Raw genomic sequence first — 17,695 nt, forward strand, 5'->3', positions numbered from 1 at the left:
TGTGCCTCCTTGGCAGTGACAAGGCTTTTGTGCACCTTTTGACCACATAATTGATTAGGCACAGAATGATTGCTGAGCTGTTTGGAACCCATGTTTCTCCAGCATTACCCATACCACAGAAACCCAGATTGAAAAACGGTCCTTTCTCAGGGCTTGATTCCTAAATCTTAGTTACAGCCCAGCTTCTTTTCATAGATACCCATCTGTGGCTCTTTCATTCATAAATCTGTCCATGTCCTCAGGAAGACATCTTTATTTTCTACCAGGGAAGACAAAGAGATCTCTGGTTTATTAGATTCTAGGAGATGCAGCCTTTTTATATTGGAGATCATGGAGATTAATAGTGAAATGGATACACAAACAATTAACCAACTGTCATGCCATGGTAAAGTCATGGACAGCTTGTTGTGGGAACATAGGAAGGGGAAGTCTGCTCTATTCTGGGAGGGTGCAGAAAGGCATAGGGAACGACTTCACAGAGTAGGTGACCTTTGAGTACGACCTCAATGGAAGAGACATTTAGCCAAGTACAGGTGGAGGGAACATGAATCCCAAACAGAGGAAACTGCAAGAAGAAGGTTACATTGGAATAACAATAAATGTTGTGCTAAGGAAAATATGAAGTGAATGATCAGATCAGAATATCAGGAGCAAGTAGAGTATGGGAAAGATAGAGCTGGTGATGAGCCTGCAGATAAAGGCTGGGGACAGAGTCAGGCCATGGAATTTAGACCTTACCCTGTAGGCAGCAGAGGATCGTGAGAGGTTTTTCATTTAGGATCAGCATGGCCCAATCAAAGTCTGACTGACAGCATGAGGGAAGGACTGAGGAGACCAAATCTAAATGGAGAGATATCACTTAGGCTGAAGTAAAGGTTCAGAAGAGTAAAGAAGAGAACCTGAAAGATGTCAGAGCGGTAAGATCTCATGGAAGATATGGAAATGAAACAATGGGGTCCTGGTGAATGGTGATGTCAGACACTCAGCCTCTGTCACAATGTGTGCCCTCATTCTGTGAGCAAAAAGGAAGCTTCAGAGTGGCACAGCTGAGACTTAGCTGCTCATTTTCCTGGGTGAAAAGAGTTCAGAAGGTGCCACAGACAAGAGAAAGAGCCAGGGTTTGCCCTTTAGGTTTGCATGCACTCAATTTTTAATGTTAGCTATTACAACACCTACGTTTACTCCCACACCCACACCTGTACCCACTACTATTATTAGCAACTGGAAAATCCAGTGGCAGAAAGAGAGCAAGATATGAAGGCCAGATTTCATTTCTGTGCTCCGTGCAGTGTTTGTTTGTTTAATTAAAAAGAAAAGTTAATAGCATTCATCCTGAAACAAAATATAATACTGAAGATCTAAGCCATTCCAGGTCTTAAGTTTTTCTGGTAATTACTGAGATGGGTAGGGAAATACATACCATAAGTAACCAATCACCCTCCACGTCATAATAAAGTCAGGGCCAAATTGCTGCGGCAACCCAGAAGGGGGGCAATGTGAGGAAGACCTTAGCCATAAGTTCGTCTAGAATGCTGCCCATTTCACCTGCCCTCAGATAAGTCTTTGCCCAGAAACTGAAGAAGATTGCCATGGTAGGACTCCTTCACTTCCTTCAGGCAAGGAGAGACTAACTCTGTCTGCAAGGAGCTGACAGTAATATAGTCCTGCCATTCTCCACACTCACTCATAGAGTAAAGAACAGGGATGAGCCAGACTGTGCCTGGAGCCAGGGTAGAGGATAGCTTTCTGAAATCCTGCAGTCTACTCATTAAAAAAAAAAAAAGCTTTTCTTTGCTCTTTAAACCTAACATGCACCAGTGTCAACACCTTCCTGTCTTGGGTGTTCTTGATGGCAGGAGCTGGCTGTATAAGCTCTAAGATTATGTTTCCTTTTCTTTGAAAGATAAACATATTGGCTGGTTTAGTTGTGCCCTGGTTTTGTCAAGAAACAGGGTCTCCATGTCCATTCCTTCCACTTCATCTTCCTGCTGTGCATTTATCAAATTCCAGATTGGGATCTAGCTCCTGTTTTGTTATTACAGGGGACAGTCATTCCCCTCTCTGGGCCTGGTTTCCTCTTCATTCAAGTGAGACCATTGGATTAAATGATGGTCTAAAGTTTTTCAACCCTAGGAACTAATTAAAGAGGGCTAGTTTGGGGGGGGGGGTACCTGAAGGCATAATTAATATTTTGTAAAACAATTCGATATCAGCTTAAAAAATTTGTATGTGAGAAGGTAGAAGAGATGCGTCTAGGGTACCACTCTTAATTGTATACTTTATATCAGGGATCAGAAACTTTTTCTGTGAAGGGCCAGATAGGCTTTGCATACTGTAAGGTCTCTGTCTCAAATACTCAACTCTGACATTGTCGTGTGAAAACAGATACAGACAGTATATAAATGAATGAGGGAAGCTATATTCCAATAAAACTTGATCCATAGAAACAGATGACTGTCCAGGTTTGTACTCTGGGTGTCATTTTTATCTAAGTCCACCTTCTTGATTTAAAGTTCTGAAACTATGGCAGAAAGGAAACTAGTAATATTATGCAATCTGGAGTAAATGTATCAATATGTGGACTATTCAGTAATAAAATGTGTAATTTATACAATAAAACCTGTAATTTTCTAAGACATAGTAAGAATAAATTAGTTTTATATTTACTAGGAAAGTGTATGTTTCTGCTTTTTTAAATTCAGAAGCAATTTAAGTATTACAATACTCATAAGTTGTTTATAGCTGAACTTTCGATATAAAACTGCATACAGGCATTTAGCTCCTATGGTAGAAGGGTGGGAAAATAAATCTTTGGCACTTAAGTGGGGATTGTTCTGACCACTTCAGCTGTGACAGAGGTCAAACTCTGGGGGTGACCCCAGGGATCGATGGCAAGAAGGATTACTCACCCTCAGTTGGCTCCATTCTCTTGCCAAATTTGGATTCTGGTGCGGCTATGCTCTGAGCTGAGGTTTTATAATGGCATTCTCATTGAATTAATGAAGCCACCTGTGACATTTTCATTATTAAAAATGATTTTCTTGACAGTTACCCTGTAATTCAAAGCCAAAGTGAATATAGCCATTGTTCTGAACATGTTAGAGACTAAGAGGGGCCCATTTGGCATTTTCACATAATTGAGAGATGTGAGATTGCCTTCTTTTACACTAACCTGGGGGCTGTTCACTGATTCATCCTTTTGATGAGCACATTGGGAGAAGCCTGGTGCTCAGATTGGGCCAGGTCTCATTTGCCTGGTGCAAAGCAGCCACTTCTAAAGGGTCTAGTTCTGTGTTTGACGTTGCTCATGGATGTAGCCATGTGGGGTCCTGAAACCTGGTCCTCCCGTACTTGGGGGGAGTAATATTGTGCCCTCGGTAGCTGAGCTGACCAAATGGTGTCCTGTCATAGCTGTTATTACTTTTCTTAGCTTCTGTTGGTTAAAGTAAACCTGTAGGGAGTAATTCCAGGCCAACTCACTAATATATTTTGCTCATGTGCCCATTGCCTAACATGACTCCCTAATAACTCACTAATATATTTTGCTTAAAAGGACTCATGTTAGCAATGGACTCATATGAGCTGTAAGTAAAAAGCTATTGGAAGATTTCTAGGATCTGGACACTCCTTTTTCAGACCAGCTGAATCCTGATTCAGTTCAGTGCTTAACTAGAGCCTCTTCCTTTCTTTCCACAAACACATGCACACATACATGAATATGCGTGTGTGTATAGACATATGTACATATTTATGTGTATATATATGTTGTTACATAAAATTTCCTGGGGCCAAGAGACCAAGAAAGGGGCTGTCACCTCCAGCATTACGTTATGAGTTTATTAAGGGAATGTACATACGAAGTTCACCCTGTTTGGTGACAAGGCGACATAGATATCGGCTACATCACTGCAGGAGGTGCTAAGGGGTTATATAGGACAGTGCAGGGGAAAAACACTGTACATGCTTGCCCAGGGTGAGGCAAAAGACTGTTGCGGGAACCAGCACAAACCGGCCCCCATGGGGCACAGGGGCGAGTCCCTCAGGCAGCCTCTGAGGGGGTTTAGGGGAAGCAACCCGTGTTCCGCCCCGGATCGAGGTGGCAGATCCGACAGCGTGCGGTCGGTAGTCATCGTGGAATGGCCTTTCCGCCACACATGTATCAGTCTTTCATCCCATGGTATTTAAGAACATTATCATTTATTGTCATTAACTTTATTTTCATAAAACTTGTTGGAGTAACACTGATGAATAACATTACACAAATCTCAGGCATACAACTTTATAACACAACATCTGTGTGCTCCCCACCTGAAGCCTGTCTCCTTGCGTCACCATGTCTCTAACTCCCCTTACCCTCTTCTCCCCTTTCTGCTGCGTGCATCTGCGAAGATTGTCTGTCTCTTTGTTGCTTTCTGTTTCATATCCCACATTGGACTGAAATCACATGGTGCTTGTTCTTTTCCGTCTGACTTGTTTCACTGAGCACGGCGCTCTAGGGCCCACCCCCGTTGTTCGCCTGGCTGTGTTTCATGTCCCTTGCGGCTGAGCAGCATCCCGTTGAGTCCATGAACCACCTTTTCTTTCTTCTTTCATCCGCCAGAGCACTGAGGCTGTTTCCGTACCATGGCTGTTGGTAATCGTGCCGTAGTGAACACGGGTACATGTGTGTAACACGTAAATGTCACAAGTGGTCCTGTTTTATGTGGTGCATTCATTACCAAAGTGCTGCAGTTATAGTATTTTTAATGCTCTTCCCAACTTTAACCTTTATGTTATAATTGTTTAATAATTTATTCTGAAGTAGTTTTGCAGCTTCCTGCTTCTGTGTGTCTGGTAATCGTCTTATTCAAAGTTTTCTATAATTTTGTCTTTTGGTTTCTGGTAAGAGAGCTCCTTTCAACGTGTCTCGTGATGAAGTTCTTGTGGTGGCAAATTCTTTCACATTGTTTGTCTGGAAAAGCATTTATTTCTCCTTCATATCTAAACAATAACTTTGCTGGATACATATTATCCTTGGCTGATGGTTTTTTCTCTTTCAGTATTTTTGAATATTTCCTTCCACTCTCCCCTGTCTTGTAATTTTTCTGTAGAGAAATCTGATAATAATTAACGGGGTTTCTTTTGTAGGTTACAGTCTTTTTTCACTGACTGCCTTGAGAACCCTTTGTCATTCATTTTTGGCAGTTCAGTGACAAGTTACAGTTGTCCGAATGGTAAATTTAAGGGGAGAAACAATGGAGCCTGTCACTCTGCCGTGATGCCGATGCCACTCCGTTTCTTGTCGTTTCTCATGCGATGGAGCCAGTGCAGGCGATCTGAGAGAAAGCCCGTTTCGACCTCTTAAGGTTATTAAATATGTAGCTGGCATATCTCCTTTTCCCGCTCCGTAAAGAGTGTAAAGCGTCTCAACATTTCCCTTCAGCCGACAGTCAGCTTATAGCAGCGAGTCCCGTCCTATGCGACACTGTTACTGATGAAGTAGATGAAGACCCTGAGGCGAAGTCCATCAAGTGTGCAGATGTCACTAAGCTGTGAAAAATGACAAAATGCGGTGGGTGGGTGACAGGAACGGCCCTGGGAAATCACTGAGATGGTCAGGAGAGAGGAAATGCACCTGAGGCGGTGACACACAGTGCGGATGAACATCAAGTTCTACGCTTTCTGACCCCAAACAACAGGCTGTACGGGGTGGGACAGGGCTTCGCGGGGGTTTAGCCCTGACCAAGCTCAGCGGAAGTCAACGCTCTACGTGGCCAAAGCAGGTGAGAAAGCAGCTGCTGAAGCCGGGCTGCCTAAGGAACGTGCGGCAGGCAAAGCAAGGTGCCGGAGGCCCGCTTCCCTCTGTGCTCTCTGAAGAATCACCCAAGACTATTCACTTCTCTAACCGAGCTTCTTGTTTTGAGAAATGGAGATGGAAGTGTCTACGCTACCTACTTATCAGGACCAAGTGTGGTAACGCATAGAAAAGACTTGGCACAATGCATGGCGCAAGATAAGTGTTGAAATCATGGTAAATTATCATTACGGTCGATGGTTATTATTGTTGGAAGTACTCGAAGCTGTTGAAGGCGACTCTAACAGGACTCAAAACTCTGCGGGCTGGTTGAACATCGGAGACGGTTCATCCAGAGGCGACGCCTCGGTGGGTACATAAATGCTTCCTCCTAAGAGGGGAGGAGCTGAAAGGTGACAGCTGGGTTCGGGAGTCCCGTGATCACCAGGGCTGTGAGCAGGGAGCGATGACTAGAGGCAGCGAGCAACCCGGTGTCTATCATTCGGACACGTGCAGAGCGTCACTTTGAATGGCTTCCATAGCGGAGGGGTTCAAGCACAGGCTTGATGCCTTTTGCATACCTGCCCTAGAGAGGGTTCAAGTAGAGGTCGGGGTGGGCTGTGCGTCCTTTCCGGTGCCCGGCCCTGAGATCCTGTGGCTTTGTAAATGCCCAGCAAGCAGTTTTAATGGCAGCTGTGACCACAGGCCTCGCCCTCCGTTTTCAGTGTCTTCGTTGCCCGGGGTGGGTTACCAGGCGCTGCGCACGCTAATGGGAGGCGCTGCGGGAGGCGGCCTCGATGCTCGAGTGCCGCTGGCCTCCGTGGTTCTCTCTGTTTGTTTTTTATGTCGGTCCTCATTTACTTGTTACTCGTGCAAAATCTTGTTTTTGACCGGGCTCAGACTCAGAGGTAGAGGCTCAGGGACAACAGCCAAGCCCCTGGCCGTCCGTCCCTGGCGTCTCGCCTTGGCCGCCTTCTCTCGGCCAGGAGCTGAGCAGATTCTGCAGGCTCGCCCTTGTTTTCCTCGGGGCGCTGTTTGCTCGGAGCAGCATCACTATCTCTGCCATGCTGAAGACGACCTTGGACCTCTCTGGGCCTCAGCTGCTTCTTCTGTAAAAGGGTTCAGTCAGACTTCCCCCCAGAGTTGAGGCAGAGATAAAATTAGGTGCATGCATCGGACTGTGTCAGTTGGTGTCATTCTGGGAAAAGCACAGCATGATTTTTTCCCTCAAATGAGTTATTTTTTTAATAATCCTCACCCAAGGATATTTTTTCCATTGCTTTTCAGAGAGAGAGAGAGAGAGAAACATTGGCGTGAGAGAGACACATAGATTGGTTGCCTCCTGCACATGCCCTGACCAGGGCTGGGGATCGAGCCTGCAACTGAGTATGTGCCCTTGATGGGACTCGAACCCAGGACCCTTCAGTCCTTGGCCGATGCTCTAACCACTGCACAACCGCTTGGGGTTCAAATGAGTCCTTGACCATCTATGCATTTTCATCTGTTCAGTTATAAATTTACTTAGAAATATGATTGCCAAGGAACATTTAGGCAAAAAAGATTTTCAAGGACTATCTTGACTTCTTTTTTAAACTTAGGACTGCCTCCATTTTCACTGGGGCTGCTTCCAGGCAGGGCCAAGGCCGGGGAAGGGCAGGGCGCAGGTGTAGGGGCGCAGGGGCACCTGTTTGGAAAAGCAGGGGGTGGCGGCCACTGGGGCTGAGACGTCCCCACGGGCTCGCTCGAACAAGGCCTGGTGTTCGCGGCGTGGCTCTCCCACTGCCTCCCTCCCGGTGACACCTTCTTATCCTCGCTCTAAGCAGGACGGGAAGGTCTTCTGCCGACGGACAGCTTGTGACTGCCAGAATCCCAGCGTCGACCTTTTCTGCTGCCCGGAGTGCGACACCAGGGTCACGAGTCAATGCTTAGATCAGAATGGACACAAGCTCTATCGAAGCGGAGACAGCTGGACTCACGGCTGCCAGCAGTGCCGGTGCCTGGTACGCCCGCTGCCCGGAGGGCGGCCCTTTCCCTGGGGGTGGCCTGGGGGCTTTAGTTGCCGATTGTCTGCAATCCTGTGCAGGGAGTGATGGGCTCTGTCGCTAATTAAAGAGCGTGTGCTCTGCCTGAAGACACTCAGATTCTACTTAAAACACTGAGCAAGACAAAAAGAACATATTTTTATGGGACATATTTGACCCAAGTTACGACAGCTTACAACTGCTAGTTTTTAGCAAACCCATCCCAAGAAAATCCCTCTGTGGTAGAAAGTTTCAAAGCCTTGGTCAGGACTTGGAGTACTTACAGAGCCAGATCTTTCATTTCTTGGGACAGAGCCATTAAAGGTTTCAGTATGGGAGAGAACGCAACATACTAGAAATGTCAGGGGTTGGGTTATAAATCCTAGAATCCAATCCTGGTTCTCCCATGTGCCAGCTCTGTGTGATTAACGGGCAAGTTTTAGCATTTCACTGATCAATTCTTCCAAATTTCAGTGTACACAGATGGATGAGCAGTACCTATTTTGTAGGGCTTTTATGAAATTAGAGATATATGTGAAGGGCAAATATAATACTTGGCACATAGGAAGTACTTAGTGTGCAATTATTATTATTAATATTTTCTAGATTGAAAAAATGTGTTTCAGATGCTAAATCTTCATATAGGAAAAAAATGTCATTTTGGATTTTAATATAGGGAAACTGGTATAATTGGATTTGAGAGAGTTCAGAGAAAAAGTTTAATTTTTAGACCTGTTTCTTTCTGTTTTAAATTATACCACGAAGATTTCTAAGGAGGTAAAGAGTGTTAGGACATGTTATCAGAGTAAATAATGATGTTTCCTCTGTGAGGAGTCCTATGTAACTATTGGAGCTAAGTCATAACTAAGTCAACTTGTAATGGGAACTCTTAGCTGTGTTCCATAGTTAAATTAATGATTCAGTCTATGGATACTGTGTGGAAACAAGTATTCAGAGAAATTATGCTTCAAATTTCTATTGGATTTTCTAGAATCTCCTGATGAATGTGCAGATATTCTTAATAGAATACAGCTTTCTTAATCATTCCTAATACCCATGACTATTACCAAGATAAATTCAGACCACAGCCATTTTTTCAAACTTCCATCCAGGACACACCCAACAAAACTATGGAATTAGCTTCCAAATCAGTCTGGAAAATTTCATGTTCTTTTCAAGAAGCCAGTCATAGGCATTCAGAAGAACTGGCATTATTTTAGACATGAAATTTTTATAGAATTTCAGAAAGGCAGCCTCTTCCATCCCCAGGCCCTGAGTTTACTATTTCTTGGGGAAATTGAAGCAATTGAACAAATAATTACTGTAGAATAGTGTAGGTCATATTTAAGAAATATTCATTGAGAGTTTGCCTGTGCCCGCCTCTGGATAGGTGATACAATGCTGAGCATGATAAACATGACCCATCATGAGTCCGATCATAGGCCTGAGCCTCATGAAGCCGACCAAATAATTAGACATGAGTTTGCATAAATTGTAATGAGTGTCATGATAACAGAAGAAGCAGCTACATAGAGAAACAGTTCTGCTCTGGGCAGCCCAGTGGAGTGCCCGTGGCCAGATTCTGGGACATGTGGACACTCATTTGAACTGTTATATAGGCAGTCCACTGGCTTCACGGTGCAATCAAAACCGTTATGAAACAGTTCCCCTGAATTTGCCCAACCTTAGCTTTAAATTTGATACTAGCGACTCAGCATACGCATGGTTGAAGTATTACAGTGCTTCAGGTTTCCCTTTGACCTTAAAAGAAATGAATTTCTCTTTATACACTAGCCAGTACCTTACCATCTATTGATTTATTTGTTGATTTCATTAGCATTTATCGACCAAAACCGTGCTAAGCATCAGAGAATGAAAGAAATAAGCCCCAAACCCGAAAGCTCAACACTTAATGTGGAATTATACTGATAATTATGGTAACTACCACAATAAAAATAATTATAAGCTGCCATTGACACAGATATGGGACCTAACTCTTTCTGGGGCTGCAGAACAGATGGTCATCAAAAGACCCTGGAGGAGGCCATACCTGCAGCAACTCTTCAAAGAGGGGACACATTGTACCCGTAATGGTGCTAAAGTAGGAACATTCAGTGAGGACAGTGATGAGAATTATTTTGCCTCTTTTCCCTTCTGGGACATTAGCAACAGAATTGTGCATAAAAATAATGCTAAGGCACTTCTGGCTTTCTCTCTACAGGAAGGAGAGGTGGATTGCTGGCCCCTCGCTTGCCCCAGTTTGAGCTGTGAGTACTCAGCCACCTTGGAAGGGGAGTGTTGTCCCCGCTGTGTCAGTGACCCCTGCCTGGCTGATAACATCACCTACGACATCAGGAAAACTTGCCTGGACAGCTATGGCATTTCAAGGCTCAGCGGCTCAATGTGGACAATGGCTGGATCTCCCTGCACAACTTGCAAATGCAAGGTAATTGGGTGTCCTGAGGATAACCATGCCTCGAACAATTGCCAGAGACACTGCAGGAGGTCAGCTCCTGAGGTTTCTAAATGCACAGGTTTCCAAGGGCCATGGTGGAAACACAGGCAGCATTTACCTCTCACAAAAGGTAATATGTCTGAATGGATCATAGCTGCACTGTGTATAAAGGCAAATTCCAAATGAACATGGACTAGAATAGTCCTCTCTCTTGCCTTTAAATTACAGAATTTTAACAACTGACACTAGGCCCAATGATGGCTGACTTAAGCTATTTTGACCTATATATTAAAAAGAAAGGAAGGAAGAAAAAAAGACTTTTCATCCTGGAAAATATTACGAGCTCTTTGATGAAACTGTCACAGTTGGGGAAAAAAGTGCTCTGTGAAGTCCTTTGCTTTGTTTAATTATCACAGTGCTTAATGCAGAAACCTGACACTCTGCTGCAGGATTTAATTGTGATTGTTTCTCTCTCTTTTTGGAGGAGTTCCCATGAGGCACCCTGCTATGTCTTTAAAATTAAACACTGATTCCTTCCCCCTTCAAAGCTCATGAAGAGCTGTGACTGTAGCTGACTTGAAGCAAGGGTGAGGCAGTGTCATATCGCTGCCAAATCATCTAAGATTCCCATGAGTGACAGTATGGAAGGGCCTGGAGAATATTATGCTAAGTGAAATAAGCCAGGCAGAGAAAGACAAACATCACATGATCCCACTTATATGTGGAATCTAAAGAACTTAATAAACTGATGGACAGAATAGATTCAATGACATGGAAGCATAGATGAGACTGACGAATGTCAGAGGGATGGAGGAGGGCGGTGGGTGGAGGGGGAGAGAGTAACCAAAGAATTTATATGTGTATATGCACAACCCAAGGACATGGACAATGGTGTGGAGAGGGACTGGGGGGGATGGGACACGGTAGAATGGGTCAATGGGGAGAAAAAGGGACATCTGTAATACTTTGAACAAAAAAAATTTTTAAAAAGATTCCCATGAGTAAGCCTATTAAAAATAGTAGTCTATTTGGTTTTATCAAGTCCTGCCTCAGCTTCAGGCATCAATGAAAGATTCCCAACTTTACTTTTTATGCTCTTACAAATGTGGAGTTTTCCCTCTTTTCTTCAAAGTATCGTCTTAAGATGCAGCCCCAATTGAAAAAGATAACATCGAACTTCATATAGCAAAAGAGCCATGGTTCCATGTATACCTGCAGCCCCACAAACAGATGACAGGAGATGTATTATTTAGTATTATTTCTGAGAGGTTAGGTCTGAGATTTAGGGGAGTTATGAAGGTATGTTTACATTAATACATGTAATTGATTTTAATGAATTTATGATCATTTATACACCTAAATATGTACTGTCCCTTTAACAGTCACCATGGGAGACTTTATATTATTTTCCTAATATGCCAGCCTTTCTGGAACTCATTTTGGGGTGTCCCTCAGGTTCTTGTGGTACTTTTTGCTTAGCTTTATTAATGGCAAATTATCTTTCAGGAAATTATTTTTACAAAGAATCTCATCTGGAATAAGTCCAGTGAATAACTTGTGTGAACAATTTGGAAATAAAGGGGAAAGTCCCAAACATGGTTTGAGCTCAGACAGGGGTGTGAAATTGTGCTGCCAGCAGGACCCAGCAAGAGGGACCCTGGAGGGTCCCAAATGCCCCTTTCCTTCCTGCTCCTTCCACAGTAATTTTTCTAGAGCATTCATGGAGTTTGTCTCAAAATGTAGATGGTTATTTTGAATAGAAAAGTACCCACTGTGAATTTATTTATGGCCGATGTCTCAGTTGGCTAATGCTTGTGTCTCGATGCGCAGAATGGAAGTGTCTGCTGTTTGGTGGATGTGGAGTGTCTTCATAACAACTGAAGTATTTCAAATGGACTCATCATCGTGGGAGGAAAATGGACCAAATGCCCATCTGACATGAAGAAGAACAGGAGTTGGTGTGTTTTTTTGTACCATAGGCAGTTACCAAAGTCTCCATCCAAGGAAGGTGTTTGGGGGTTGCCCTTTGGACCTACCACTTCGCTCATTCTTGCTAACTGGTCTAGGTGACCTACAGTGCATTGAAGTCTATGGTTGTAATAGAAGTTGCCCCGTGTTGTAAATCACGTTTCCCAAATCAGATCATTTGCAAATACATTTAAATGATCCCATGGTAAACGTTGATGTATTTTTTTGTTGGTTTATTTTGTGTACTAACATAATAGAGACTCAGCTCCATTTATTTATTTTTTCTTAATTTTTGGATCAAATTCTACAAATAAAGTTGCCTGTTGTGATTTTGTCCCATCTACCGCATACTTAATATTGAGATCCCTGTGTAATGTGTTGATAAACATACGTGTATAGAGTCTAATTGCATCATAATTTCAAACTATTGAACACACTTAGATGTCCAGTCATTCAGCTGGAACAAGCTGAAAGCAATTATGATAAAGAGAGGAGGAACACCACAAACGTAATTAAATAATTATTTTAAAAAGAACTTTCTACTCCCTTTACCAGACAAAGTGAAACAGAATCTTGGCCAGCATTTAGAAACAGCAATGCTTCCATCTTTCCTGGCATTGAAAGAGAAAGTATCTTTGCATGAGTTTTATATAGTAATTGATAACTTGCAAGGGACTTTCATACTTATTAATACAAGTTATCACCATAGCCCAGGTGAATGGTACTATTGCTACATTACAGAAAAGTAAATTAATAGGTAAAACCAATTTGTTCAGAGCCAGCTGATTATTAGCACCTTGGGACAGGTAACCAGGTCAATGCCTGCCCAGTGCTATTTTCATTAAATCACACAACCTCTGCATGGTAGAAGACGACATTTTGAGAAAAGCTGCTTAGGAGGCTGACATCAGAATCATGCAGAGTGAGAAGGCGCTGTTGTTTTTCTCCTTAAGTTTACAAGTCAGACAATATAACTCAACAAAGGATCCCTCGCTCAACACGCCTGGAAGACTGATGCATTAGGACACCTGAAGGTGGGCGTATTGGAACAGGCAGGGAGGCAGGACAAAGGGAACGACAGAGAGGATCCCTGCGGCTGCTGTTGAGCGCCCACCATGGCTCCAGCGAGAACAGGGGGGAGTCGGGCTGCAGCCCTCGCACGAGAGCCTGGAGTGTAAGGGGCAGAAGTAGTTTCCATCTCAGAAAAGGCATCTCCCGTCCCACATGTCCATCATGGCAGAAGTGGCTAGAAAGCTATAAAAACCCAGCAGAGCTGAAACCCATAAATGAATGGAAGGGCGCAGGGCCACGATATCAGGAATTTGCCTCCTGTCCCCCACATGCCCTTGCAGAGACCCATAAAGCCAAAAACACAGCAGAAAATGAAGGTAGCTCTGAGGGCTTGCAAACCAGGTCTCCACCACCTGCCACATCCCCCCACCACAGGGATGGTGCCCCCTAGGGGAAGCTGGTCCCAGCAGACACCCACCACACCGGCGGGTGCAGCACTTGCTGTGAGGCTGCTCCACTCAGGATCCCAGAGGTGCAAATAAGTGCAGGTAGGAGAAAACAAAAACTTGCACTCTAACGGCATCTCCTGGAAAACAAAAGGCAATACCTCACCTTATCTGTCATCCTGCCGAATTCCTGAGAGTAAAAAATATTTAAACAAGAAAAGAGCAGACTGCCTCAAATGCGCCGACAGAGTAACATCCATCAGATGCCATGAACAGCCAAGATTATTTGGGAGCTCAGAAAGAAAAGGATATCTTCAGAAGCCAAATTCGAAGTCATGAAGAAACCCAGCGATATACGAGGAACACAGAAGGGCAGGTCAGTGAGCTCAGGAGCAAAAGGAGTGCATTACCAAAGACACTGAAACTATAAAAGAAACAAGAGAGATCCTGGAGCTAAAGAGTTCAGTGCATGAGGCGAGGAATGCATTGGCCATAGAGCAGCCCAGCTGAAAAAGAGTTAGCGAACTCAAATACAAAGACCTAGACATGGACCAGGAGGAAGAGGAGACTGAACTAAGAATCTTAGAAAAAATAAAAAAAGGAAAGGCCTCTACAGGAACTGCGTGACTGCGTTAGAAAGCGCAGCCTCAGGGTAATAGATAAACCAGACGGAGAGAGGGGGAAAGGGGACAGAGAGCCTGCTCCAAGGAAAATTGATGCGAGCTTCCGAAGGCCAGGGGAGCCAGACTCAGGAACAGAGGAAGCTAACAGGACACCTGAGTATATCAGTGCACAAAACCTCCTGCGTGACACCTGTCATTCAAACTCAAAAATCGTCCTGCAGGGCGAGGCTCAGCCGTTGAGCGTCGACCTATGATCCAGGTGATCGGGGTTCGATTCCCGGTCAGGGCACATGCCCGGGTTGCGGGCTCGATCAGTGACTCTCTCATCATTGATGTTTCTGTCTCTCTCTCTCCCTCTCCCTTCCTCTCTCTGAAATCAATAAAGATATATTTTTTTAAAAAACACAAACAAACTCAAAAATCAATGGCAAAGAATTCTCAGGGCAGGGGTTGAAAAAGAGACTGTAACCTGCAAAAAAATCACACACACACACAAGCATTAGATTATCATCAGGTTTCTCAGGAGAAAATTTACAAGGCCCAAGAGAATGGGAGGAAATATTCAAAATATTTAGAAAGGATAGTCGATGTCCTACAAAGTTACCCTTGAGAGATGAAGGAGGAATCAATGGTTTCCCAGCAAACACGAGCTGAAAGAATTGGCCACCGTGACCCCTCGGGCGCAAGGAATGTTGAGAGGCGCCCTTTCACCAGAAACAGCGACTAAATTACACAAAGCTGAGTGCGCGGACGCGCAGGAGACGGGAGCAAGGAGCCGCGCGGCCACTTCAGGGTAGGTCATTGGGCACTTGATTATAAAGTAAAGTGTAAAGTGGAGAAAAGGGGAATTAAAAATAACTGAGTATCGCAATTTGCTAAGGAATGAACAAAATAAAAAGGGATCATTTGTGAAAAAATATCCTAAAAGCGGATGTGGAAGGGACGGGACGAGTGCGTGTGCGTGAAGGTAAGAGGCAGCCGGGGCAAACGACAGCTGTGCGTGGGACACGTTTTATGCAAACCTAATGGTGACCGCAAACAAAAATTAAGAGCTGAGACGCAAAACATGAAAAAAGAGGGGGGGAATCACAGAAACCTGCCTGCCAACTAGAACAGCAGACAGAGTCACGAAGGGGATGGCGCAGGGGGGCGGGGAGACAGTGTATCTTACACAGCAATCAGAAAATAAAATATAAAATATAAAATATAAAATAGCTATAGTAAGTCCTCGTATATCAATGATCATGCTAAGTGGGCTGAACTCACCAATCAAAAGGCACAGGGTAATGGCATGGATTAAAATATAAGACCCAACTCTATGAGCCTGTATGAGACTCATCTGAGCTCCAAAGACAAACATTTGCTTGCAGGTGATACTTCAATCAAATGTCTGCAAAGAAAAGCAGTACTTACATCACACAAAATAGATTTAAAGATAATAAGATGGCCATTGTATAATTAATTGCTACTTAGCACAATTTAAGTGACTGCCAGCTCCTATCAATATGGGGTTTACTTCCTATAAAATAACTGATGACATTTTCTCATTAAAAATTATCAAGTGCTGTGTACACGAGGTACCCAGCTAAGCTCTGCTGGGGAAATAAAATGAACAAAATAGTCTTCACTTTAAAGATCACCGTGGTGTAGGCCGTTAGAAGGCGCTGACAATCTCTGAATCCATTAGATGATCTTATCGAAATAAATTACTGCCTGAAATACCTTCTTGATCCAGAAATTGAAAAAAGTTGCTTTTAAAATAAAGCGGTAAGTCTCCTGATGCAAGCTGCTTAACTCGGGCGCCGTAATTTGCAGTGAAAACGGATGTCATTTAATGAACCAAAGCGGTATTTGGCACAGCTATGTCCTTACAGAGCATACCCACTGTCTGCACCGTCACAGATGTAAAGATGGGCATGTGCAGGTTGGTAAGAAACAATGACCAACAGATAAGCGATTACGTAGCTACCCTCCAGTTATCAGTAGCCCGACAGCGCTGTGATTCGGGAGAGGAGACCATGAGGAGAGATGAAAGTCCTATGTGTTAACTACATACATCTAAGTACAAACTTTGCCTCATTCTTTCCTTCTCCGTTAGTGTGAGAGAGACACATGCTCCCTCGGGGCTCTGGGGAGCCCCTCCTGCCTTCCCCCGCTTCAGGCGGCTCTCCTCGGGCTTTGGTTGGTGCCACCGCAGTCTAATCTTTGCCGTGTTCTCACTGCCTTCTCCTTTCCCCAGGCGTCTCTATTTTATGTGTTTCTTACAGGGGCACTTGTCATTGGATTTAGGGTTCACTCAACAATTCAAGATCATCTCATTTCAAGACCATTAGCTTAATTGCATGCTCCAAGACTCTCTTGCCAAGTAAGATGACAACCACAGGTTCTGGGGCTGTGCTAGGGTGTGAACGTAACGAATGGTGGGGGTTTGCTACACGTTGATTAAAGGCTAAAAAAAATCTTGCTTTAACCTTTATGTGTTGAGTTGTGATATTTCTCCTTTTTATGCACCGGAGTAATTCTTACCAGTAATCCATGCACCAGTAATTCTCATTCCCATATTGAGAAGATGCCCTTCCATCCAAAATTTTAAAAAGACACATAGACTAGAATGTGTCCCCCAATTATTTCCTAGAGAATCTTCAATTTAAGGTCTCGAAGAGTTAAAACCCTGCATGGAGTTAAGGGACAATTATAAAAATTAAAAAGGAGGCAAGGAGGTCATGGCTGCTTCATTTTCAAACTGGACACGCAGTCAGCAGTACTGGGGTAGGGCTTGGTGTCCACTCAGAATTCACCACCGACACCGTAAGAATTCAGAGATAGAAAGTTGAGCTAAGTGCTCCTTTTTCTTTTTAAAAAAGACCTCTGACCATACAGCAAGAGCAAACAAAAGTCCATCAGATATTTATCTGGAATTTCAAGCTGACCCTAAGAGCTTCACTAATTCTCCAGTGAAAGTCAATTGATAGTATTCCAGCTAAAGCTGGAAACTAATGCTCTTTAAACTCTGTATATGAGCATGTATTGCAAATATCTCCCTTTGCCAATCAAAATAAGAATAAATCTTCCTAGAATACCTGATAGTACTATATCACATATCTTGATTGTGCAATGAAGTTTATTAAATTACAATCAAAATTAGTTTATCACAAATTCCTCTTTTCATTTCATTCAAGGGTGGTTCGAAAGACTCCATCTCTGGGCATTTTGAAGAAATGTGGGTATTTTGTGCTCAGGAAGTAGACTATGAGCTTACAAACCCACTTCAATTAATTATCAAATCAATGTTTAATGGGCAACTGACCCAAGCTCTAATTTACCTGGAGCTGAGACGAGAGGACAAATATAGAATTAATTTACTCCCTGACAAAGACTATACTAAGCATTGCACAAAT

General features: G+C 43.6%; 1 protein-coding gene across 6 annotated transcripts in view; it reads left to right on the forward strand.

Moving 5' to 3' along the window:
• The window catches only part of NELL1 (neural EGFL like 1), a 618,076-nt gene extending 605,506 nt beyond the window's left edge, over positions 1-12,570 (forward strand). For 4 of the 6 annotated variants that reach the window (XM_081154973.1, XM_081154975.1, XM_081154972.1 and 1 more), the window contains 3 exons: positions 7,597-7,773; positions 10,016-10,240; positions 12,080-12,559. In XM_081154973.1, coding sequence (XP_081011099.1) covers positions 7,597-7,773; positions 10,016-10,240; positions 12,080-12,130 — 453 coding nt within the window. In that variant the 3' untranslated portion in view covers positions 12,131-12,559. Of the gene's footprint in view, positions 1-7,596; positions 7,774-10,015; positions 10,241-12,079 lie in introns of all 6 variants that reach the window. The other 2 variants (XM_081154971.1, XM_081154974.1) reach the window with 2 other exon arrangements.
• The last annotated feature ends 5,125 nt before the right edge of the window (positions 12,571-17,695 follow it).

This window comes from Miniopterus schreibersii (genome assembly GCF_964146895.1).
Source record: "Miniopterus schreibersii genome assembly, chromosome: 12".
Lineage (NCBI taxonomy): Eukaryota > Metazoa > Chordata > Mammalia > Chiroptera > Miniopteridae > Miniopterus > Miniopterus schreibersii.